Source organism: Engystomops pustulosus, chromosome 2 (assembly GCF_040894005.1).
Source record: "Engystomops pustulosus chromosome 2, aEngPut4.maternal, whole genome shotgun sequence".
Classification (NCBI taxonomy): Eukaryota; Metazoa; Chordata; class Amphibia; order Anura; family Leptodactylidae; genus Engystomops; species Engystomops pustulosus.
Genome location: NC_092412.1, coordinates 39,567,728 through 39,592,911, shown reverse-complemented (window position 1 = coordinate 39,592,911; position 25,184 = coordinate 39,567,728). Strand labels below are relative to the sequence as shown.

The 25,184-nt window shown below is 41.6% G+C and overlaps 1 protein-coding gene across 1 annotated transcript in view; it reads right to left on the bottom strand.

The window, feature by feature from the left end:
• Positions 1-4,096: 4,096 nt before the first annotated feature.
• CDK8 (cyclin dependent kinase 8) overlaps positions 4,097-25,184 on the bottom strand; it is a 35,856-nt gene continuing 14,768 nt past the window's right edge. Inside the window, exons 4-13 of the mRNA XM_072134331.1 lie at positions 24,103-24,243; positions 15,528-15,585; positions 14,033-14,164; positions 11,103-11,246; positions 10,685-10,754; positions 10,235-10,307; positions 9,464-9,561; positions 8,915-8,993; positions 8,499-8,657; positions 4,097-6,915 (exon numbers count right to left, since the gene is read on the bottom strand). Of these exons, the coding sequence (XP_071990432.1) occupies positions 6,790-6,915; positions 8,499-8,657; positions 8,915-8,993; positions 9,464-9,561; positions 10,235-10,307; positions 10,685-10,754; positions 11,103-11,246; positions 14,033-14,164; positions 15,528-15,585; positions 24,103-24,243 (1,080 nt within the window). The 3' untranslated portion in view covers positions 4,097-6,789. The remainder of the gene's footprint in view (positions 6,916-8,498; positions 8,658-8,914; positions 8,994-9,463; positions 9,562-10,234; positions 10,308-10,684; positions 10,755-11,102; positions 11,247-14,032; positions 14,165-15,527; positions 15,586-24,102; positions 24,244-25,184) is intronic.

Sequence of the window (25,184 nt, the reverse complement as noted above, 5' to 3'; positions counted from 1 at the left end):
TACGTGTGACCGCAGCCTGAAACAGTTCTTGTTACAATGGGTCATAATACAATTGTTTCTTTCTTCTGCTACTTTTACCTTGAAGCTAGATTATAAGACTGCATTAGAAACCACAATTTCTTACTATCCAAAGCACAAAAAATATTAAGGAACAACTGCAAAATGTTTGTTGATTTTTTGCCCAAATTTCTGACATCTTACTCCTGTGGAGTTGATTTATTAGTTTATCTCCATCTCACGTCCACTGACCACAACATTTATAGTATTATAAATACATGGGGGGGAATATTACATTTAATTCACAGGGATTATGTCCAATAGGTCTCTCCTTACATCTCCTGACATGATTGGTACCAGCACTACTGACGGTAATAACAGGGTCTCTCAGCCAGAAAAACATTGTAACCCGTTCCTGGACAGCGGAGCTGACACTGCAGAATGTGTAGCATGTCGTAACCATAGAAGCAGCAGATTATTGATGAGTTTATTATAGAGGATACAATATCCTTTCATATAGTCAGCATATTTAGCTCTGTGGATATTGGATTTGATGGGGATTTTATTGTATTTCAGTAACCTTGAAGGAGGACCCATAATGGCCGTATAACCCACAACATTATTAGAAACACTTCATCTATGGACAGAAAGAATTTGCAGATTTTTCTTGCTGGCTAACAGGGGCTACTGCTCATTAAAGGGGACGCTAGATACACAGTTTTACTTTTTCCATCAAGGAAACTTATTTACGTCTTTCCCTTAAAGTAGAGGTTGCATGGTCTACGCCTGCAAATGTAGCTTTCAAGAGGGTCTCCATAAAGAGACATAATACTCCTCTGGACCAGGGTCGGCTTTAGGGGCTGGCAAACTGGGCATTTGCCCGGGGCCCCCTGCATGGTGAGTTTTGTGGGCAGAGGATGTATTGCTCCTTGGATGAATGTCCCGGTGAAGATGCTTATCATCTATCTCCTGTCTATATATCTATTATCTCTCTGTCTAGTTATCTATCTCCTATAATTTGTCTATTTCCTATCTACATATCTGTCTATCTCACCATTTATCTGTCTAGATTTTTGTCTATTTATCTTCTATCTACCCATCTCCTCTCTTTTATCTATCGATCTTCTATTTCTTTTCTACTGTATCTATCAATCTCTCATATCTATCTATCCTCTATCTTCCATCGTCTATCTATACATAATCTACTTTATATTTCTGCATCTATAAATCTACATCATCTATCATCAATCTCTCTTATCTTATCTCTTGTCCAGTGGCATAACGTGAAATTGACGGGCCCCCATGCAAAGTCTGTGTCAGGCCCCCGACTATAATGTTTGGTTTATAATACTAGTCTCCTCATATGGGAAAGTGACACTTTATGGGCCCCCTAAGCCTCTTGGGCCCGGTTGCGACCGCATCCTCTGCACCCACTCAAGTTACGCCCCTGCTCTAGTCTATCTCCTATATAATTCTCCTACAGCCCCATATTGCAGATACTTACCTACTTCTGTGTGTAACCACAAAGTGTTATTATTGTGCAGGGCTAAAGGAGCCTCTTATTGACTGTGACTGTCCATAAAATAGTTGTATTTTGGGGTCCCACTGTGGACTTACATACAAGTATACTGTCATTCTAAGTAAGGTTTCTCTTTATCCATGGGATATTTGGTGGCTGCCAACATCTTAACCATCTTCACATAGTTTACACTACTATTGTTCATCTCACCTCTTACACAATGGATAATATCCACATATGGAGTAAATATGATTCTCTGGGCTGGGCAATAAAATACTTGTATTTGATTTCAAAGCCATTGTCCAGGACCTTGTTGCTGAGGCCATCATTGAGGCCCCATGTGAGTATGGAGAAGCAGTCACACTCTCAATGGGATCTGATTGCTGTTGGCGACCATTATGTAACTTTTTTCATTTCTTCCGTTGTGCTCCATTTATTAACAGAACAAGGAAATAAACGGAAGTGTGAAAGAACGAAGCCTAACACTGCCCAAAAGACCCCACTGACTACAGTTATCCACTATTATACCAGACAAAAATGTTAACTCTTCCACACTTCAATCCATGTATCTGGAGACAAGAACACAAGCCACGACCAAGTAGTCTTGATGTGGGCGACATCTGGTCCAGATGGGTCAGAGCCTGCTGGTACATAGTGCCCAGGGATAGGCAAAAGATGGTCACGGTGGCTCAGTGGTTAGCATTACAGCTTTGCAGCGCTGGGATCCTGGGTTCAAGTCCCAGGGTCAACATCTGCAAAGAGTTTGTATGTTCTCTTCGTGTTTACTCCCATACTGGTAGGTTGATTAGATTGTGAGCCCCATTGTGGACAGGGACTGATTTGGCAAGTCCTGCACAGCGCTGCGTAATTATTATTATTATTAGGGACAGTCCATCAGCCACTGATCTAAGTATTAAACAATCTCAGTATATTCAGGACCATATTTAGCAGTTGTAACAACCTATGGGTGCAAAGGGTCTAATTTTAAGCCACAATCCCCTATGAAACAATTTGGGAAACAATAGTCTCAAGCCATGTAACATCTTACACAACACGCATCTGAATCGGATTCTGGAGGTGCGGTTTCTTTAGAACATTCCCGCTAAGGCAGTTTCTAGGGGGTCCTGCCTAATACTTGTGCAAATTTAGACAATGAAAGATATTTAGGATGGTTCCAGCATCAAAAGGAAGATAAAAAATCCAAATGTATACATGTCACATGATTAAGGGAAAAAAAAAAAAGTGAACATACCTTCCCTTCTTAAATTAGCTTCTGCTAAGGGTGGCTCAGGGGATATTACTAGAGCCCATCTGTGCTGCAGATTCACAGGCTGCTACACTGTCTCCCTCTCTGCTCTCTTAGCAGTGCTCCTTGCACAACGTAACAGCCTGTGTATCTACAGCATGGAGGGACTCTGGTAACAAGGGCCCTCCTGGCCAATTAGCATAATTGTAAAAGTTGATTTTGGAAGGAAGGAGACCATAGAAAACAAATATAAGATTAAAGATTTACATTTTGAACCCAGTGCATCTTTCTGCTTTATAATCTGCGGCCTCTTATACCCATCGTTTTTTCCTTGTGTAATTAGAATGCAGACAAAACGATGCAGTTTTTAGAAATTTAGGTCAAAATTAGCTGAATGAGGCATGGTTCTGATAATGACAGATTGTTAACCCTCTGTATGCACTGAGCTCCCCCTGGTGGTGACTGCAATAAAGTCCTTTTCCTTTGTGTTCAGGGACTATGAACTGGATTCTGCTCTAGTGAAGACTCGCACAATTCTTGGTAATGTTTTTTTTTTTTTTTTTTTGGGACCACCACCATACTTTATATATAGTCTCTGGTACTGGAGACAAAGGGCACCTACATAACGCATGCAGGTCTCCTCTGTTTTTGAGGGTTTACTATACAATTGGCTATGTATACATTTCAGAGATGCGGGGTGGAGTGGGAGACATTAGATTAAAATGTTTACATAACTCATTGCTATACTATAAGAATGTAAGGCCTCACTAGAGGAACCAACTACGATCTTTTGGCAGCAGCTCATCAATAAATGGGGCAGAATTCCAACTCGCCCAATTCTCATCTCCCGTGATGCAACTCATGTACTGGGCATCATGACAGTCCTTTATTACATAGGACATTTTTACAAAGTAGGGGGGGGGGGGACGTGTATGCAATCTCAAACAAACATTTGAGAAATCAGTAGGTGCATATAATGAGTACCACGGCTTATATGTGTAAACGTGTGAAGTTCATGGCCCTGCACCAGTTCCCTGTCTGACTTTGCACATCCTTTTCAATGCAAACTACTTGCACATGTATTTATAAAGCGTCCAAGACACATTTCTACACTATAAACGACGCAACACAAAATTCTGCACTGAAGGGGGCGTTCATGACATTTGTCATGCAGAGCCGGACAGAAGTGTGTCGCAAACCCCATGTTAAAGGTGCATAGGTTTGTAAGAGAGGTGTAGAGTGACTGATGTGATCATCCTCTGTTCTGTACAGCGCTACGGATCAGACCGGCGCTACAAAACACCATAGCTTTAACAAACGCACACAAATTATCCTTTGGGTTTTATGAAAAATAAATTTATTACTTAACACCTTGCGCTTTAACAATGTTGAATTAGTTTTTGTTTTAATCAGAATACTTGTCATTCATGTAAAATTGTTTGATACAGTACATTGTATGTTACAGTTTCTGTTTTCCATGAAAAATTCTAAGGCTTTCCTACGCCACATCCTCCGCTGTAACAAGATCCACCCGAAAGTAAGGTGCTGACCAAACAACAAAAACAAACAGGAACCGATTTGAAATCCACTACACTGAGCCAGCCGAGAACGATCCGCTCAGACGCCGCAACGTCCGAGGACCCGCAACGCTCATCGCTTTATTTTTTTTTTGCTTCATAAAAACTCCATAGCATGCGCACAAGTCAGCAACATCAAGAGGAAAAAAAATAAAATAGGACTTTATTTTTTTAAGAATTTTTTTTTTTATTATGTTTTTTTTTTGTTTCGTTTTGTTTGCTGGAGCAAACGGATTCAAATCAGTTTCATACATTTACTATCACATAGCAGCTTTAATACCCAGTCAAGTTAAAAAGTTATTCCAAAAAGAAAAGAAAAAAAAAAGTTGTAATTTTCAGGTTTTAATCTTTGGGAGGCTCATATTCAAAAGGGTTTTAAAAGCGGTTTTGTTGAAATATAAGATTTGATAACCTTTGGAAAAGTCATCACTACTGGTGGGGGGCTTACTGGTGGGGGTCTTATCTGGCCGCCCAAATAGGCCACAATACACAGGATGAATCGCAACTAAATATTTAAAAAATTGGAAAAAAAACAAAAAAATTCCCCTTCAAATGTTTCTACCTCCCTCTGCACCTTTGCTCTCCTCTGTACACAGAATATCCGTACACCAAGTCTATGAAGAGGGGAGTAGGAGGATGAGCTGTTCTGTGTCTAGAGAGCTTTATTTCCACACGGAGCTGGAATTTTGGTTGGTTTATTACCAGTTCTCTATGGAGGTAACATATTGTTCACTGTGGTCCTGTCTCAGGATCTCTTACCCATCATGCATCAGTTCATTCTCCTCCTACTCCCCCCTCCATAGACATGAATGGTGTACGAATGAGATCAGAGACAAAAGTTGGGAAGTGAAATTTTATATTACCGTTAAAAGGAAAAAAACCTCTTGTGCATGGCAGATGTTAAAGGGATTATACACTATTTAAAGGAAATCTACCGATTGATTTATGATGTTCCCCAAGAGGGGTTTATGTTTTGCCTGTAAGGCATTATCTGGTATACCAAGCAATATTTAGTTTCAACTAAATGAAAATCATGAAAAAAAACAGAGACACTTACTCATAGATCCAGGCACCGTGACTGAGGTAATCTTCTTAGATTTGTTATCCATGGTCTCCTTCCTTCTAAAATCAACTGTAAAAATTATGCTAATGAGTCAGAAGGGCTGCCCTAGCCCATCTATGCTCTGTTACACTGCCTCACCCTTCCTGTTTTATGTGGAAGGTGCTGATGGAGCACAAGTAGAGACAGTGTAACATCCTGTCATGAGCATAGAGGGGCAATCAGGTTCATTACCATAATTTTTAAAGTAGATTTTAGAAGGAAGGAGGCCATGGATAAAAAAAAATATATATATAAGAAGACTACCACAGTCCCTGTGCCTGGATCTATGAGCAAGTGTCCCTGCTTTATCATGATGGAAGTTGGATCAGAAAGGGTGCAAACGCTGGGACCCCCCAGGGATCTTGTTCTCTAATTGATGAAGCAGCAGGCTGAACATGTGTCAATGTTTCTGACTCTTCCAATTGAATAGAGTGTTATGACAAATGCTCCACCTACTGCTTCACCCGTTAGCGAGAACTGAACCCACCCAGAAACTGCGGATTTCTGGGGGACCTGGCAGCCAGACCCAAACTAACTAAATTGTTATCTCCTACCCTACAGATAGGGGATTAAAAATGAGTTTGTACAACCTTAAAAGCATATACTCTTTCACACGCATGTCAAAAGAGCAGAGCAGCTGTAGTAAGGGGAATTGCCACACACCCCCACTACAGAAATGCCCAAATAGCAGATCAGTTGTGATGCCTGGATCTGGACCCCTATTGATTTGATATTGATAAACTTGTTCTAAGTATAAGGTCATCAATATTAAAGTACAGGAAATCCCTTTAACAATGGGAGAACAAATGTAACAAAAAAATACTGATCACTGTAAAAATCTGCATGGTCACAATGTATAAAAGGAGAAAATAATATACCAAAATGATCTGGATAAGCTTGTTCCAGCGTTGTGCGATGATGATGGTAAATATTAAAAAAAAAAAAAAGAAAAGGAAAATTTTTTAAATTGGTCAGATTCTTATCGTAAGAAGTCACCAAATACGATAAAAAAAAAAAAGTGTTTGTTCCAAGCATACGTCACAGCTTCGCCTGCTAGCATCACCTAAAGAAATGCATTGGTCGATTAAAACCATTTTCAAGTATACTATGGAAGTAGCAAATTCACAATATCGACTGTGCTAAGATTTGCGCGTTCTTTTGCTCTCGAGTTGAAACCTCCACATTGGGATCTACATTCGGTGAAATGTCATGTAACGTGGCTTTTGGACAAGGTGTTTGGTTGTACAGTACGTTCCAAAGCCAGGCTCCAGGCAGGCGGCCACAAGATCCCCCCCCTCCTGCAGCCCAAACAACAGTGCATTGACGTTTCCTGGTCACTGGGTACGGATCAGTACCGGTGAGTCTGATGGGAGTATTGTGGAGGCTGCTGGGAGGTAGTCGAATATCCCATGCTGCTCTGAGGTTGTGATGTGCTTGGTCCAGGGTTTGGATAGGCAGCATGTGGATTGGAACGCTACAAGAAACAAAACAAAAGCAGAACATGGATTGATATTTTTTTATCAGTTCTAGGTTTAACCTCATTTTTCGCTCATCACCTTAAAAAAACCTATACCCTTTTCATTTTTCCATGTAGAGAGCTATATAAGGGCTTTTTTTGCGTATTAAGTTGTATGTCTTGGGGTACATTTACACAACTGGGCGGGCATACTGCTGTGCGTTGGAGAGGAGGTGGTGACCCCTCCATAGAAAACAGCACAGACACAGCCGCACACACACAAAGAAAGAGCATGCTCCATCTTTTCCCTGTGTACAGCGCGGATCGGTGCCATACACGTGTAGCACCGTACTGCTGCTGGACCACCATTGCCATCAATGGGGACGTATATGCAGCCAAATATGGTGAAATCCGTGAAAAAAAAAAAAAAAAAGCCCATTTGTGTCATTTTCTTGTAGGCTCAGTTTTTCTGGTTTTCTCAGGGCGCCCCACAGAACAACTCTGCTTAATTACATTTGGTTCGGTACGATCACAGGAATACAAAATATATACAAGTTTTTTGCAAGACTTTTCATTGCTATCATTTTGAGGACTGTACGGCCTTTTGAGCGCCTTTTGTTCAATTATTTTTATATGTTGCAAGCGGTGAAAAAGTAGCGTTTTGTACATTTGGGCACTATTAACCTTTCCAGAGTTCAACACCGGGAATAACTGCAAGACCCAAGGCTGTCAGATATATCATCGCTCCGCCAAGAAAGTCACGGGAAGGGATGATCTAAACAAAGATGGCGGCTCCCACACGCGGAAGTCTTGACTAGCAGCTTCTATTCCACTGAATACAACTGACCCTTCAAACTACAATAGTTTGAAGGGTCTGTTGTATTCAGAAGATTAGAAACCACCAATTGGCAAGGGACGTGGGGAAGGAACCTCTGCTTCATCCGATACTGATCACCTCCCAGGGATTTACTTATTGTTCACTTACCCTTGGGATAACTATTTAAATGGTTATTCGAGGTTTGCACATTATCCTCAGGAGGGTGAGGGTCAAGCAACTAAATTAAAAGAGTGATACCCCAGCATTCTGCAGAATGAGGGCCCAATTCTCACTAATGGGTAGAGCAACAGGTCAAGCATGTGTCCTGCCTCTCCATTAAATATTTGGGTGCTTAGCAAGCAATTTTTGATACACTCACTATTGCTAGGGGGCCCAGCATTGTGGATAGGGGATAACAAATGGTTTATACAACCCCTTTAAGCCCTCCTTTTTATTTATTTATTTTTAGACGGAGAACTCCCATTCTGGGGAATGGTCATCCATTAAATTGTCTTTGTAAGGGTAGAAGCAATCAAGCAAGAAATAAGATTATCTACTTCTTTGCGAGGCAACTAAAATCACCTATTACTGGCAGGACGTTGCACCATGTAAAATAGAAAGTGCTGCCAACAAATGTAAACGGGATGAGAAATGTATTTATCCCTATAGAGCAGTGACAACTGGTGCATGTAAAGGAGTGATTGGGATTAACCCCCTGTGAATGTTCCTGATCATTATAGGTTTACCAGTGAGAGGGCCCAAGATACAGAAATGGAGATCTCACCTGATAGTCTGAGGTCATGATGAGACCACCTGAGGTAGTGGTAGGGGGAACAACCCTCACTTTCTTCAGCGGTGGCCCTTGTGCGTGGCTGTTATCTTGGTTTCCTGGGTGCCCGGTGCCATTAGTATGATTATTGCCTTGCTGCTGCTGTTGATTTTTCTTTAATGAATGAAAAAAAAGACAGAATTATTTCATGAGAATAATAGAAATAAGGAAATGATCTTGGAAAAGTGCCAAATACGAGGCTAATCAAAGTAGATGGACACAAACCGTGTTATTGGGAAATACTACAGTGCCAACCAAAAACAAACCCTCAAGAAAAGTTTGAGTTTCAAAGATCCGGTAGGGGTAGGAGTTTATGTTTGTTTTTGGAGTATGCACCAACTGCATTAACACTTTGGCGCTGTGAGACTTACCTTGTCCCCTTTATCATCAGGCTCCTCTTCTGTGAGGAACTCCCTCTTCGGGTAAGGGATCTGGCAGCCAGCAAACACACTGCAGCAAAACAGAGATTGTAATCATCCAAAAGGGTTAAAAAGACTTGTGTTACATGATAACCTTCTATTAGAGACATTCAGAGGGGTCATCAGCGCTTGTGACCCCCCTTCTATTAGCAAAAGAAATGAAAACCTGCAAAGCAGTGGATTAGCCAAGTAATGGACTGCATTGTAAAGTATAGGAACACATCCCCTCTCCCCAGGCATAAATATATTGTACAAGTCCAGGCCTGAGTAACAAGTACTACACGTCATCACTTCTGAGCCCAGAGGATGAAGGAGGACTAACCAGAAACTATAAGGAAGCACTGATATTACAGACACCCGATTGCTGCTGTATGCTCACCCGGGTGAGCCTACATGTGTGTAAATGAGGCCTACAGGTGGGTAGGCATTAATGAGTTGTATATAGATGAATTGCACTATCCAGTATTGTCTATGTGAAGGAAGGAGACAGGAGTCACTTACTCGGATGTGGGAAGTGGATCTTCTAGGAAATATGGATCCTGCATAGCTTGCTCAGAGGAGATTCTCTTTATTGGGTCCATTGTCAGCAATTTCTGAAGCTTTGCGAAGAAAAAAACAAAAAAAACACAGGTTCATTGCACGGATTAAGTCTTCACAGTTCTATAATGAACTTGTAAGCCAGTCTGTATTCTGGATGATATTCGTGACATATATGTACAGTAAACAGCATGCAGAGACCTGTGAGCACAGGACTACAAAGACTTATGGGATTGCAAATCATACTGTGAATGCACAGTAGGCAGACTTTGTTCTCCAACAAGTGCTCTGTCTCTTCTCTGGCCTCACTGCCTCATGCTGCCCATTTAGGCTTCATTATATAATCAGGCTTAGCCTAGAAGCTCACACCAGCAGTCGGTCTATGAATCACTGACTGGTGGTTGGATGACCACAGTGCAGAGGACGGGACTATGTATCATAGTGAAATAGAGAAGTCCCTTCTTTCCACAGTTCTCACTGGTGTTTGTCTGGGAAGCAGGGACTCTGTGGGAAGGTGTTAAATAATTATGCACAGAACACTAGTGCCCATATAGGATTGTAGCTCCATTCACTATTATAGGACTGACAGAACATAGTAATAAGAAGTGAATGGAGCGGTGGTCAAGCATGGAAAGTGTTGCTTCATCCACACAAGAAATTTACAGGTAGGTTTAGTGGTGCCAGCAGCTGGACATCCCAGGCGTATGTAGGAACATAAACAAGCTAAATACTTACCAAGTGGAATGTTTTGCTGTCGGGCTTTACTTTATGCTTCTCCATATATTTAATAAGGCTGCAGTTGGTATATCTGAAACATAAAATGTGGTATGAATAAAGTGTGCAAACGGGTGGGGGTGGGGGAGGGGGGGGGTAGGATCCATCCATATATTATTATATGCATATATTGCAGAAGACCAGTCTGTATATATAGGTAGTTTTCGTTTATCTTCTACACTTGTACTAGAGGGCCATATGGCCACATTACAAGTGCCACTGGTTTATGATGGATTTTTATGGCAAATTTCCTTTAAGCATAAAGCCCTAGAAGGGCACCTAGAGAAGTAATGGGGTCTTATTCAACATCTTACATATTCCCGCACATAGCCACGACACATGCAATAGAGCCTAAAACAAGGGCCTAAAGCATATGGATCAACGCATCACAATCACTATCTGCCGACTTACGTATTTCTGCGAAAGTCCTTCATAAGGGTAGAGTGTTCAGGCATTTTCTTGATGTCTTCCCAGTCTTTATCTTCCAAGAAAAGAAAAAAAAAATTAATTTAATAAGTCACTTGGATATCACCAGTCTGTGCCAACCACCCTCATCCCAAAAGGAGGTCAACTATGACCCCCCCCCAAAACAAAAGCCATCTTTTCACATTTCTCAACCCTCCAAATCTAGTTTGCAGAGGCTCCTTTATACCCCAGGAGACTTGTACAAGATACAAGAAGGAAAGCCAAAAAGAGGCCTCCAAAGGAGACATCTAGCACCAGATCCAAACTTGACATCAAACACGACTTTACCATCACCTATTTTGTGACAAATTCTTTTAAAACTTAGTGTAATGTACACGTCCCCGACACAAATCTCACCACATACCTGCAGGAAACCCCATGACATTGAATATTCTATCTAGCTGGTCGTGGTGGTAAGGATTACTAGTCTTTATGTCTTCTTGCCGACAGTGAAAAATTGGCTCAGACGTTAGAAGTTCTGCAAATATACATCCTATAGCCCATATATCTAAGGGAGAAAAAAATAAAAATAAACGAAAACTTATTTTACTGAAATAATACACGCTTAAGAAGGGTAAAAACAGTAGAAAAATTGACGGCCAAACAAGAAAAAAAAACAGATTTACATATAAGCAGACAAATCCTTTTAAAATAATCAGAGGAGATAAACGAAGAACACTAAAAACTGCATCTAGAAAAAAAAAATTTAATTTATTCATGAAACGAGTCTTTTAGGATTTGCACATTTCAAAGAATGTGATAATGAAGTATCAAGGAGGGAATTCCCTTGATGAAGAATGAAAAGAGTCTTCTGGCTTTTAACATGGTATAAAATCTGTAGAGAGGAAAACCCTAGAATCAAAGTTAATGAATCTTAAAAGAAAATCTACCATCAAAATCCTTTGAACCAGATACTGTTAATCTGGTAATCATACTATATTTGTTATGCATGGCCTTCTTCTAAAATAAACTTTTAACATTATGCTAATGAGTTAGAAGGGTTCTGGGACAGGTACCAGAGTTCCATAGTGCAGCAGATTCACAGCCTGTTACAATGACCAGAGTAGGTCTCTCCTATCCCTACTTCTCCTAGAGTACACAGGCAGAGGGAGAGGGTATCAGATGGTGAGACATGTTCTACTCATTGTAACAACTAGTGAATCCCCTTCTTCCGTACTCCCTTAGCACTCCCCCCTTCCTCTGCCTGATGTAATCTCACCCAGTGGGTTGAAGTTCTCCCACACAATGTAACAGCCCATGAAGCTTTAGCACTGAGGTGCTCTGTTAACGCCCCCAACTCATTAGCACAAGTTGATTTTAGTAGAAAAAAGGAGGCCATGGATAACATATATAAGATTACCACAGTCACAGTGCCTGGATCTACGAGTAAACGTCCCGGGTTCATCCATGCTGGATATTGATGGTAGATTTCCTTTAAAGAGGCAACAAGGCTGAAGACAAAAAAATAGAAGGAAAAATTTAAAAATAATAATTTAGGTAGATAGTGTTATTGGTTTGGAACAATCCCTGTGTCATGTGCTGCCCCTAGGTCCTGCACTAGGCATTACAGCATGAGCTATATCAGATCCCATCTGATACGAGGTCCACATTTGGCATCTGGAATACGAGTCACATGTTATATGCAATCACATGGTATAGTAATCTATTATATCAAGTTTTATAAGCCAGCCAAAATAATTCTCAATCTCTAGTCACCAGGATAAACTGACTGGAAGAGTAATGCTCATCACAAAATCTAGCCCATCCTAGACCCTGCAGTTTAATTTTTGGATTTATTTGCGTGAGTGAATGTGTGTGCGTGTATATATCAGGGGCACTGCAGCCTTGCATCAATGCCGAGAACCCCCCCAGCGTTACATTACATTATTATTGCTGTTATATCACAGCTCAGTACAGATGCCCCAATGTTCTATATTACATATCCCTAAACTTAATAATAGGCATCTCTCAGATTACCCTCATCCATAGATAAACTCATATTGTACAAGGATAGTCCCTAAAACAGAGACATCCACCCATAATCTATCCGATTACGGAGCAGACGCGTTTTAGCGAGTGTCACTTGTTTCACTCGTTGAGATGGTGTTATTACAGACTAGTCAAAAACAAGATTCTGATACAAATCTAATACAAGTCCAAAATGCTAGATAGCAAGGGAATAATGCGTTTTTGTGTTGGTCTTGTCCAACACATCCAGCCCTCACTGGTTCGAGGGAACTACACCTCATACCCCAATGTTCTAAGTAGAATAAGGTCAAAACTAACGGAACTGTGGATAGGGATTGCCATCACATATTCCAATAATGACTAACCCAGTGCTTCTTATTCAACAGGACAAGGACTTACACTAGTTTTATTCTACTTCAATGTGTCCCTTATTTGCGGATGGTAATTCTCTGCCTATAGCACTGTAGCCTGTTCAGCGACTGCTGTATTACACTGTTCCACAGTCCCCCTTGCTTTCTCGGCTCTTGTTCATTGCTGCAATTCTTTACAAGTGAACTATTCTTCATAGAACACACTATCTGCCCATATTACTCCACACACACTGCCGTGTAGAGAGACATCAAAGCTCGTCCTCAAACAATTTGTAGAGAAGTTTTATCGTTGGCATGACAAGAGTTCAAAATCATTGTAAAACATTAGTGTATTATATTCTAAGTAACATCTATCTATATAATGGAACACTTCCATATTATCCATACTATGGTGTGGTATAATGAGACACCATATAGTAACAAGCGAAGGGCCTAATGGGTTTGTAGTTAAAACCACGTGTGGTCACTGAACACAGCAGCTAATTGTATATGGAATAGGTGTAGAATATACACAGCAAATTATCTACCTGGGTTTGCAGATCCACAGCATATAAGAGTGGACGCCAATCCCATAATGCTCTGCATGGAAACTGGCACGTTATGTAGATATTGTGTGTGCAGGTTTTTACTATGTTACACATTGGAGAAAAACCTCAACCATTGGTACCACTTTGTACAATTTTGCTGCACCAAAAATCATAGTTTGCTTCAGAGTGATGTAAAGGAAAGTCATAAATCTAAAAGTCTAAAACATGATAAAAAGGGGTTAAACTGCTAAAGGTAGTTTTGGTACCTACCGGTAAATCAGTTTCCACTTGTCCCCCATGACAGCCACCTAGGATATATATAGGCTGTCATGGGGGACGTAGTGGGAAAGGACTGTACCACAGGTATAGTGGCCCTCAGCTACTATGAGAGTAAGCTTAGTCCGCACCCATCCATCTGCGTTACTCACCGATAGCTTTGGTATAATGTCTGGCCCCTAGGAGCAGCTCTGGAGCTCGATACCAGAATGTAACAACTACAGGATCTAAATCAGCTAAAGGCTTTAAAGGTGAATTAAATAACCGGGCAAATCCCATGTCCGCTGTAAAAGACAAAAAAAAAAAAGAAAATTGTACAGGTAAGTAGTAGGTAAATAGTGGGCAGGATATTACAACAGTAGCAAAGTGAGACTTGACCCAATCTCCCCTGCACATTGTGTGTCAGATATGCAGAGCAATCCATAGGGTGATATGTGGAGCATAACAGTGACCAATTTGCAGCAATACCTATAGGTGAACATACCATAAAGGCTTTGCTGCTTTCACATTGCATCTTGCGGTATCTTTTCCAAGTGTTGGGAGCTTTACAAATATATTCCCAGGCAGATTCCTCTGGTCTTTGTTGATACATTAAAGGGATTTTCCCCACAAATTCAAGTTAGGCCCTATTCACAGTGACACATGTCTCGTTTTTGTGATCTGTGGAGGTCTCATCACTGAGATCAACAAGTTAGGTTCTATTCACAAAATAGAACCTAACTTCAATTTGTGGGAAAACCCCTTTAAATGTGACTAGGTCTTTTTGGGTGACATACGTCACTACACTATACAGTGGCATCTATGATAGTTGTACACTGGAAATCCTGCTGCCATATATCAATAGCAAAATGCAATGTAAAAGGCGCAAGCTGGTTTCACATGGGTAAGTTATGGCCACCAAACTGTATGACGAACTAAACCCGGCACAACCAATGAGTTCAAATGGGATGAAACACATCCACACTAGCAAATCCAGCAGACACTCCAAAAAGGCTCATGAGGAACCAGAGGTTATCTGAAATCTTGTATGGTGTTTGTATCAGGGTTGTGGATCCAGTCGGTGACCGTTTTGTGTACACTTCATGGACTGAACGCTGCTCCGAGGACGGGAGTCCAAATATTATAGTTATACATGATGTACATGGTTACCAAGGGACCAACACGCAGTAATCATGTTAAAAGCAGTGGGGTCCGGCAGGAACGCAACATGTATAACTACGAGTCCAATGTTCGGTTGGGCCCATCTTTGACACCTCAAGCACATTTGTGAGAATAAGACCTTTGTTGTTTGTGTAACCCGGAACGTACACTAACCCTTCCAGCACAATGCCAGAGAACAGAACTCAAGTAGGAAACATCTTCATGTAACTGAGGCATCCGGTCTTTCATGACCTCGGAAAAATCCAATACAAATTCAGGCCATGCCCTTTATAAACCTTATGACACGCAGGATTATAATCCTGTTATTTATATCAAAGGCCTGCGGTTTGTCATCGTTGTATAGAAGATTTGTAACCCAATAACTGGATATGCTGGAGTATGTAGGAAAATCCACTTTCTACACCGGTGATCCTTGGCTGGGGCGTCTGGCTTAACGCAACTTTTACATATAGATAAGAATCTGCTTTTTTCCCCCCCTGTACAAACCTATTTTTACTCGTCCTCGTTCCGGACCTTCACCCATGACCAAAATGTTGGCAGGTTTCTGTTGAATAGAAGACAAAAAGAAATTAATTTCTGGATCATAAGAGAATAGAAAATAACCAAAGTGTCCTATAAAAATGGCTTCCAGTGAACATCATGTGAATGTTGAGGCAACAGTCTTGTCAGCAAAGTTTATGACCGATTTCCATGCATTTTGGGATAAATAACCAACAATTTAACATAGTAGTTTTGCTCAGCTTGTCTTCTGCAGCTGCTAGGTTTTACACTACACAAGTCATCGGCAGAAAACCATGCAGAAGCAAATCCATCAATCATGGCAGATGGCCACCTTGTTCTACAAATTAAAATTGATATTTTAGCAGCAGACGACAGGGAGATGCGCTCAATTTGGGAGATTTAACAGGGCTTGTATGCTAAATATGTGGTGTACAAAATTTGAATATTCCCCTTTGGGTTACCCTTCAGGGCAACAGCTAGCACTCAACCACATTCTCTTCTAGGGGTTCATGCACACGGCAGTGATGGAGCAGGTCCAGTTCTGCTGGTTTGAGCCCAGAGCAGTCACAGAATGCAAATACATGATTATTGGTTGTGTTGCGTATACCTGCACATCTGGATAGCAAATCACATACAGAAGTATTCCCATGAAGACAAGGTTATTAAATATCCTCAGGGTAACAAAATAATACATTCAGCAATTCAATGTTATTAACAAAAATACAGCATTTTACAGATATAATTCCAACCTGTCTATCAGTCCTGGTTTACACAATTTAGGATCCAACTGTAAATCTCCTGATTCTCATCATAAATAGCTTATCCTGTCTACATATTGCAGTGCTATCTGCCCCTCCCCTCTGGGCTCAGACTCAAGCACTTCCTGACAACAAACAGCACAAAAAGTGTGCTGAAAAACCCCACCTTGGCTTATACACGAGTCAAAAAAAACCCCAAAAACCTATACTCACCCTCCGGCGGCCCCGACGTCTTCCTCACGGCTCCTCTTCTTTCGTTGATCTTCAGTAACAGCTGGCAGGGTGCGGCCATAGTATGCGCTGGCTAGGAAATAATATGATGCGGCCGCTGATGACGTCATAGTATGTGCCGGCGGGCAGATAACATGCCTGCGTCTCTGCCGTCTGTTACTGAAGATCGAAGAAAGAAGAGGAGCTGCAGGGAAGACAGAAGAGGTGCCGCGCCAACATCGGGGCAGCCAGAGGGTGAGTATATACTTTTTTTTTTTTTTAAGTGCTGGGGGCAGGCTGGCTGTATACTACATGGGGGCAGGCTGGAGGCTGTGATTAATGAATTTCCCAAGCTCGGCTTATACTCTTGTCAATAGGTTTTCCCAGTTTTTGGTGGTAAAGTTACGGGCCTCAGCTTATACCAGGGTCGGCTTGTACTTGTGTATATACGGTACTCTACTAGCTATAGACAGATACAATCTTTATCCCTGGGGAGAGAGGCATAGCAGAGGTGTGCGAGATTAGGGGAGATATCAAAAGTAGCATGTATCATTGTGTCTTATATGCACCCTTATGACTCTGATCAGTCTCATCTCCAATTTTGCTTCACATCATTTTACTAGTATCTGACACAGAAAAAGAAAGTGTAGCTAAACCCTGTACCGTGATAATCTAAGCACATTGTCAGCACACAGCATCGAGCAGAGGGATCATGAATTGTCTGCTTAGAGAGTCCCCGCTCACACTCTGGATTACACTAACCAGCACTGAGCTAAACCAGCAATAAACCTGAGTAAAAATGTAAAGTAAGACTGTATTCACACGACTGTATGGGGGGTGTATGTACCGCCACACAAAGTGGTATGGTACACGGGGAAAAGATGGGACATGCCCCATCTTTTCCTGTATGCACGGCTGTGCATCTGCATGGAGAAGTCACCCTCCCTCTCCATCGCGCCAGACATATGCCCGCCTGTCCATTAAGTCCAAACCAAAATTGAATGCACACGCGGGTGGTCTACCTCAGTGGGCAACCCCAAATGCAGTTACAGATTCTTCCTATATATGGTTTTAGATGTTCACGATTTAATTTAATCTAAAAACATAGCAGAAGGTTTCCCAAAGCAATGGAATTAAATATATTTGATATGAACAATTCTATGAAAACCACTTAACCGGTAAGAAAAAAAAAATCTGCATTAACTGGTCCATTAAGGTGAGATTTTTCTGCAGGCTAAATATACGGGTGTAATAAAAGTGCCACCGTGCCATGTGCATAAAACTAAATAGCTTTTTTTTTTTTCAGGCAAACAAAAGTGTGACCTGAAGTGAACCGCAGGTGCAGCTCAAGTGCTCAGCCCTAGACAACAGTATCCAGCCGCAAGGCCAACTATTTCAGTATAACAAGAGGCGATAAGCTCCTCATCTGGTCAAAGCTGTTTAATTCTCAATACCCAGACACACAGATAACCTGAACAGCAACACTGGCACATTGTAACGAATCTCCAGAAGCCATACAGCCTCAGGTCTGATGATGACCTGTCATGTTTACCGATCACAGGGAGCGGCTATCTCATCAATCAGATGAGACGTCGCAGTGACGCCCATGCAAAAAAAAAAAAAAAAAAAAAAAACTTTCATTCTGGTCAGTTTCTTAACTTTATGGAGAGTGAAATACCTTTGTTATTTATTTTTTTTTTTTTAATACGGATGGTTTAATTGCCACAATAAATTATTTCACTTTAGGCAAAAACTCTAGTACTATTTTTTAGGGCATTTCTGTAATCTCAGTGTTGCGCTTGTGATTTTTCTCTCTTATCCATCCATCTTGTAGTAGTATGTCCCCTTTAACTTTAAGGCTCATAACATTTTTAATAGGCTCCCAACAGGCCTAGAATGCGGCTACTGTGAAGAACTCTGTAGCATGGCTGCTGTGGGGGACACGGTGTGCATCAACTTATGGAACTCTGGGGGCATTTGACCACTGGGACCCCAACCAATAAGGAGAAAGAGAAAAGGAAAGTCTGTCTCTCTAAATGGAGTGCTGAGGTGCATCCATGACCTTCTATAGAGCAACTTCACGCTGATCTCACCCAATCTCAGAGAAGTGAATGGAGTTACATCCACTACCTTCACAGGTGCTCAATCACAGCAATGCCATATTTAGTTCTTTCCAGATTGGAAGTGATGAGGTTTTGTACAACCGAGGTCAGTCACATACTATTTGTACCCGGGTCATGAGAGGATAGTCATTGGGGGTAAAATATACCTGTCCCTTATTTTTTTAATCTTGCATTGATGTGAACATATAATAAAAAGAGAACTCTTGTCAAATCCCAAAATCAAGCCTCTACCTTCTCATCTTAAGGGTTTCAACAGCCTCATACGGGAGCAGAGACAATCAAAAGCACTTGTAGGTTTATGTAAATTTCTTCCATTTCAGTGTTGAGGGGATATGACATAAGTGACCACTTCAACATGGGGAGTGAGGGGGGGTTCCACAGACCTCACAGAATTAGCTTAATACTCGTCAGAAATTATTTATGCATTTACTTGTCACTTAACAGGACACAGGATCTCATCACTAAAGCATTTTCCAATGTTGATTATTCAAGGCCAAGGCCACACATTGCACTGCAACTTACAAGTTAATACAAAACAGGCACTTAATGTGTCCATTATGTAGAGTACAAGGGGCAAAATTAAAACCAGCCCACCCTGAGGCCCCCCACTACTCTTCCCAATGAGCTATGGCTGCCTCTTCTCAGAGATCCCACCATTCTTTATGATCTCATTTTCCAGGAATCTTCTACAAATTACTGTCACGCTGCAATCCGGAGAAGCTGAAGGCCAGACTGCCTAAACATTATTAAATAGGGACCACCCCATAAACACACTGCTGCGCCCATAGACATCAAAGCTATGCATATAGGAAAATATCTCCCATGGGGTTGTCTGTAGAAGACATCTGCAAACCTGCTCAACTACAACGCTAGCCATGAAATTATTCTGTACACACAATTTCTTCCAGGGACTCTACAGGGTCAAGTAAAAGGCCCCCTCCTACCCACAAACCTACCCCAAGAAGCTGTACCATTTTGGTCTGTGGGTTGTGCATATTAATGTATATTAACATAAGGTGCTGCCGCAAGCATTATCCCATCATAAAAGTCAATGAGTCTCTTACTCTTCAACTTATACTTCATGTCCAAGTCGCTGCTGAAATGCAAACCTGTAGAAAAGCTGTTCACAGCAGAGGCAAGACAGCGGTTGTGTACTTATGGCGCCACTGGGGAGACATTCAGTGCTGCACCTCACTGCCTGGCGTGATGCTTCAGGGAGGGCATTAGGAGCTGTATAGCAGGATCTGGCACTTCCGGGCACTATGTGCTGCACTAACGGTGTCAGAAAATTCAGGTAAGGCATAATGTTCTGCACCTCAGTATTTGGGGCTTGATTAAGGCATTATGTGTTGCACTGCAGAAACTAGCGCATTAGGGAGGGCATTCAGTGCTGCACTTAGGTATTTGATGGTTCTTTAGAAGTATTTTGCGGTTGACTGATATTTGCCATTAATATGTGCTAAAAGACAGTATTTAGTTGGAGACCAGGGCATTAATAAGGGAACTGCACTGTTCACAATGGTATGACGCCTTGACATCGCTCTGGATTAGCTTGCGAGGTCCAAGTGAAGAGATGCTCTGCTGTAAATAACCACATAACATACATCATGCTAGAAAACAGAGCTCTTTCCCCTTCTCTCCAACTTTCAGCCATTACGTGTTCTAGTCAAGGAAGTAAAATAATGACAACAGGAGACATATGAAGGCAGTGAATGGCAGCTAATTGAAGGTGCGAGACTATCAGACTAAATATAGACAAGACAGGTCGGCCTTGTCCTCCGACACCACGCACCGTACCTTCATCTTGCACAAGCCTCATTAATTCTCAATATGTGAAATTAAATAAGTGCTGCGATCCTTTTCATCAAGTCACAGGCTTTGTCTATGAATATGAATAAGGCGCTGAAGATGCTCAGCAACAAAAGGAGTAAGGCAAACCATCACCACCGCTTATAAGGAACGGAAAACTGGAGCCATGAGGAATCTTACCAGAGACTATAGACAAGACCTAGACACAGACTAAAAGACTGAGAATCTGCACATTACATGTGATTATAGAAAACGGCAACTGAAAAGTGACTGCAGGATGAGAGTAAAGGTTAGGAGAGCGTCAAACTGGGTGGTCTCCACTTAAAGAACGGAGGGGGCTTCCACTTAACAAGGGCAGGGGCTGATTAAGACAATGGGAGTGCGCCATCTCTCCTGAGGTTACCGCTGTGCTGCCAGGCACATGGAGGGCTCGGCTTGTTTGCTGTAATCTAGTGCTAGTGGGGAGCTATCGATTGGGGCTTTGTAAACTGGGACACATCGAGGAGATGCGACAACGTGATTTGTGGTTAAACCTTCTATAATAGCGAAAGAGTAGCTGTAAATACATATGATTGGAGCCCATTCAGAGCTGCAAACCAAAGCTGCACACGAAGGATGGTTACATCAGAGGAAGAGACAAATGTGTCCTTGATTCTAAACTGCAAATCTGCAACGTAATATGTGACATATATAAAGATCTTATGGGAAAAATATAATATGCATAAAAGGTTTTGTGCAAAACAGGTTAAAACATGAAAGAAACCAAAGCTTATGCACCGCTAAATGCTGATTGACAACATTTATTGTCCACTTTCAGCAAATAATGGATATTGTTTGTGTAATGAAAAAGTATATTGAAACATTGTATAACTTATGTATGAATTCCTCTCTCCTAGATCTCCGCTTGCTGTCCTCCTATAGGAAGCTTCATTGTTTCTTATCATGGTCACAAGGACCAGTTTTTGTTTATCCACAGGAAGTAAAATGAGCACTGTGGCCCTTTCTATGGTTTAATAGACACTTCCTATGATCAAACATAACTGGTCTATTCTCAAAGGCCCATATAAAGGGGGTAGTCCCATATATTACGGTTATGCCCGATCTACAGGATCAGATTGAGGGACTGACTACTGGGAACCCCACCGATCATAAGAATGGGGTGACCATTTCTGGAAAAGCCCTTTAAAGCAGAAAGAAGGACTGTCATTACTTATTAGGTTTATGACTCATTGGGGGGGAAATTTATAAACTCACAATTCTGGTGGTTTTGCGCTAAAAACATTGTCTAAAATGCCTTGCACCACAGTTATCAAGACTTTTAGACTTTTTTGGCACTTTCCCGACTTGCCCAATTAGGGGCATGGCCTTCAGTAGATGGGCATGGTCTCACAGGAAAGGGGCGTGCCTTGCGGGAAATCGTCAGTGCACCCAAAATTCGGGCGCACAGTTTAGACCTACGTCTAATTGGTCTAAAGTAGGAACCGACAGTCTTATACTGCACCAGAATTAATCAACAGTGATACATCTGGGGCAGCAAAAGACTAGTGTTTTCCAGCTAGAAACTGGCAGAACCGGAGACATTTTAACCCCCCCCCCCCCCATTGTATTGAATCATTATTAGATCTGACTTCTACTTCAGGTTAAAAGAGAAGTAAAGGGGTCGTCCAACAACAAGCATTTATCATTCATTTGCGGTATTCGTGATAAAATTAGTGGTAGGTGAGAGATCAGTAGGTCTGGAGCATCTTAAAGGGGTTGTTCACTTCACTTTTCATTGCACAAACAATACCAATTATTTGCTGGAACGTGTGTAAACAATTTTCCAATTTACTTTCTCTATGATTTCTTTACGGTTTTCCAAAACTCTGCTTGCTGTAATGCAATAGGAAGCTTCATTCTTTACTTCCTGTAGATAAACACTGGTCCATGGCTCATTATATCATAGTGTAATTAGAGCTGCATGATGCTAACAAGCTATGCACCTGTGTGACATCACATGACCATGGACCGGTGTTTATCTACAGTTAGTAAAGAATGAAATGTTTCTAAATCTCTGTTGGATGTCAGAAATTATTATTATCATCAATTATTTGCTGGAACATGCTTAAAGTGGACAAGGCCTTTAATGCAACAATCACTGTAGTCCATGATCATTACGCCCTGTCCCTGGACCTATTCCAGTCCCATTCAGTTACAATGGAGCGGCAGGTGAAGAGATTATTTGGAGTAAACTGAGTGCATGTGTACTCAACACGAGAGAGAAACAAGCAGATTCCAGACATGTCACAAGTACAAAGGATTGTATATAGCAAAATCTAGCGCGCCAATTCAAGCGTATTCTAAGCTACTTGACCGTCCCAGAGTAAATATTATGCAGCAGCTTTTTATCATCACTGATCTTTATCATCCAAAATTCCTTTGAATTTAAAAAAACAAAACACCTTAAAATATTTGGAAAGGATTTGGTAGATAATTTGATGGCTGCCTCATTCTGGTCGGTGTCAACACAAATGGGCACAGCAGTACATGGCATCTATCACCCAAGCCTATCCATTATTTTGTTTGCCTTTGTCTTCACACACTGTCCCATGTAGTCCTGGTGTTGTGTTAAAGGGGTTGCACACCTGCTTTCTTCCAAAAACCATGATCATGGTTTGTGCCAGTATTGCAATTCAGCTGCATAGAAATGAATGGAGCCAAATTTCAATACCAGCACAAACCATGGCCAGGAGTGGCACCATTTTTTTTGGAAGAAAGCAGCCATGTTTTTCAACCCTTAGACAACCCCCTTGTGTGGATGTTGAGGTCCAGACCCATGGAGCCAAGACTGGCAGCAGGGGTGCTGGGGCTCACCCCTGTTGGGTGCTACATTGCGGTGGCAAAACTTGTTGGTTGGTACAAGGCTGCTGTTAAAGGAGTTTCCCCAATCGATACTGTATGTGTAATGAAAAGTTTTACCTTTCTGTATCAGTTCCTCACGGTTTCCTAGATCTCTGCTTGCTGTCCTTCTAAATGAAGTTTCATTGTATACTTCCTGTGGATAAAAACTGGTCCCTGGTCATGTGATGTCACACAGGTGCACAGCTCATATCAGAGAGTAATGAGAGCAGATTTAAAAAGATGGTGCATCTGTGTGATATCATAAAACCAGGGATCTAACGAGTTGTGCGCCTGTGTGACATCACATGACCATGAATGAATGATTTCTATAAAATCACAGCAAGCAGAGATCTAGAAAACTGAACAATTGACTTGCTTAACTGCTACATTCACTTCCATGGGACAATTCTAATCCACCATCTTGTACAGACCCATCTATTTGGATTTATTCTACACTCAGAGAATTGATATCACCACATAGGTGGGAAATTGGAAAACCTCCTCCTCTGGCAGCCCTCTGCCTTGCCACTTAGTGCGGCCTAGCGATCTGTATACTGATCCTTACAGTAAAAAACAGCATCTCCAGTGTTTTATGGACTATGGTTATGAGGACTCTACTACAATACAAGGGCCAGGACTAAATAGCTGAAAACAAGAGCAACACTGAGGTCTAAGCTTTCACACTGGATAGAGAGGACAATGAGGACAATGACAGCTACAATGAGTTCTTCTATTTGGCTCCAGGTGCTGTGAGCCAGCGGGGGCCGCTGATCGACTTACCAAATCTCTATGTAACACCCAGTTGGCATGCAGGTAGTGAATACCATCTAGAATCTGATACAGTAGTGACTTCACCATTCCTCGAGGTAACTGCACCGGTTTCTTGTTGGCCTTCGACGCTCTGTGAAATTTGATTATGTGCTGAAAGAAGCAAAAACACATTTGGCAGTGAGACGAGACGTGGGAAAGGTTATTTCCATTCACTTGTGCAGTCTCCATAACTTTCCTGGAAACTTTCTTGGAGCGAACTTGCGGCTGAAGGTCAGACAGCAGAGATATAAAGGAAGTGGAGACAATCTACAGTAAATAGCTGGAGGAAGAAATACATATACATAGACAGAATAAGGAACGGATACGGCTGATGGGAGATAAAGACAAGGACTCCCATTACTGGTTTATTCCGGAGGCAGACGGGTGATTATATTCCTGTACGTGTTCTAGGCTGGATTTTATCTGTAACGCCCATTGCCTCTCACATTACCCTGGCCACTTGGTCACAAGAACTGGGATTTTCAGGCCTGACAGGGGTGTTCACAACTTTAAAGTTAACTCTAATCAATAGTACAAATCCTAGTCAGTGGGACCCCCCCTCCCCCATCGATTAAGAGAACTTGGGTTCTGTTCTAACCAATAGGTCCAGCATAGAACTGAATGGAGTATCCGGGTGGATGCTCAGCCTAATGCTCTCCCAACTAGAGAGAACAAGATCCAATAGGATGTATTAATCAAATATTGCAGGTTGTGCTTTTGTAGGGCGCCTCTACTACACTCCAAATATATCTGTAGCATACACCATGGTACAATGTTTGACAACAGGGTGGAGCTAAATTGCCATCTTTCTAAGTAACATCAGCAAAACATAGTGTACACTATAATGAAGTATGTGTCAAACTATGAAAATGATGCATGATTTTGTATCCATCTAATAAATTATGTGCTGCAGTCTGGATTCCAGGAGCCCCAGAGGAAAACCTAGGGAATATCAGCGCCGCACAGCTCATGAATCGGACACCTGATCGGGCATGAACACAAAAGAATGCATTTAAGAGGCAGAACCAGCAAAGTGAATCCATTCTCCTTGT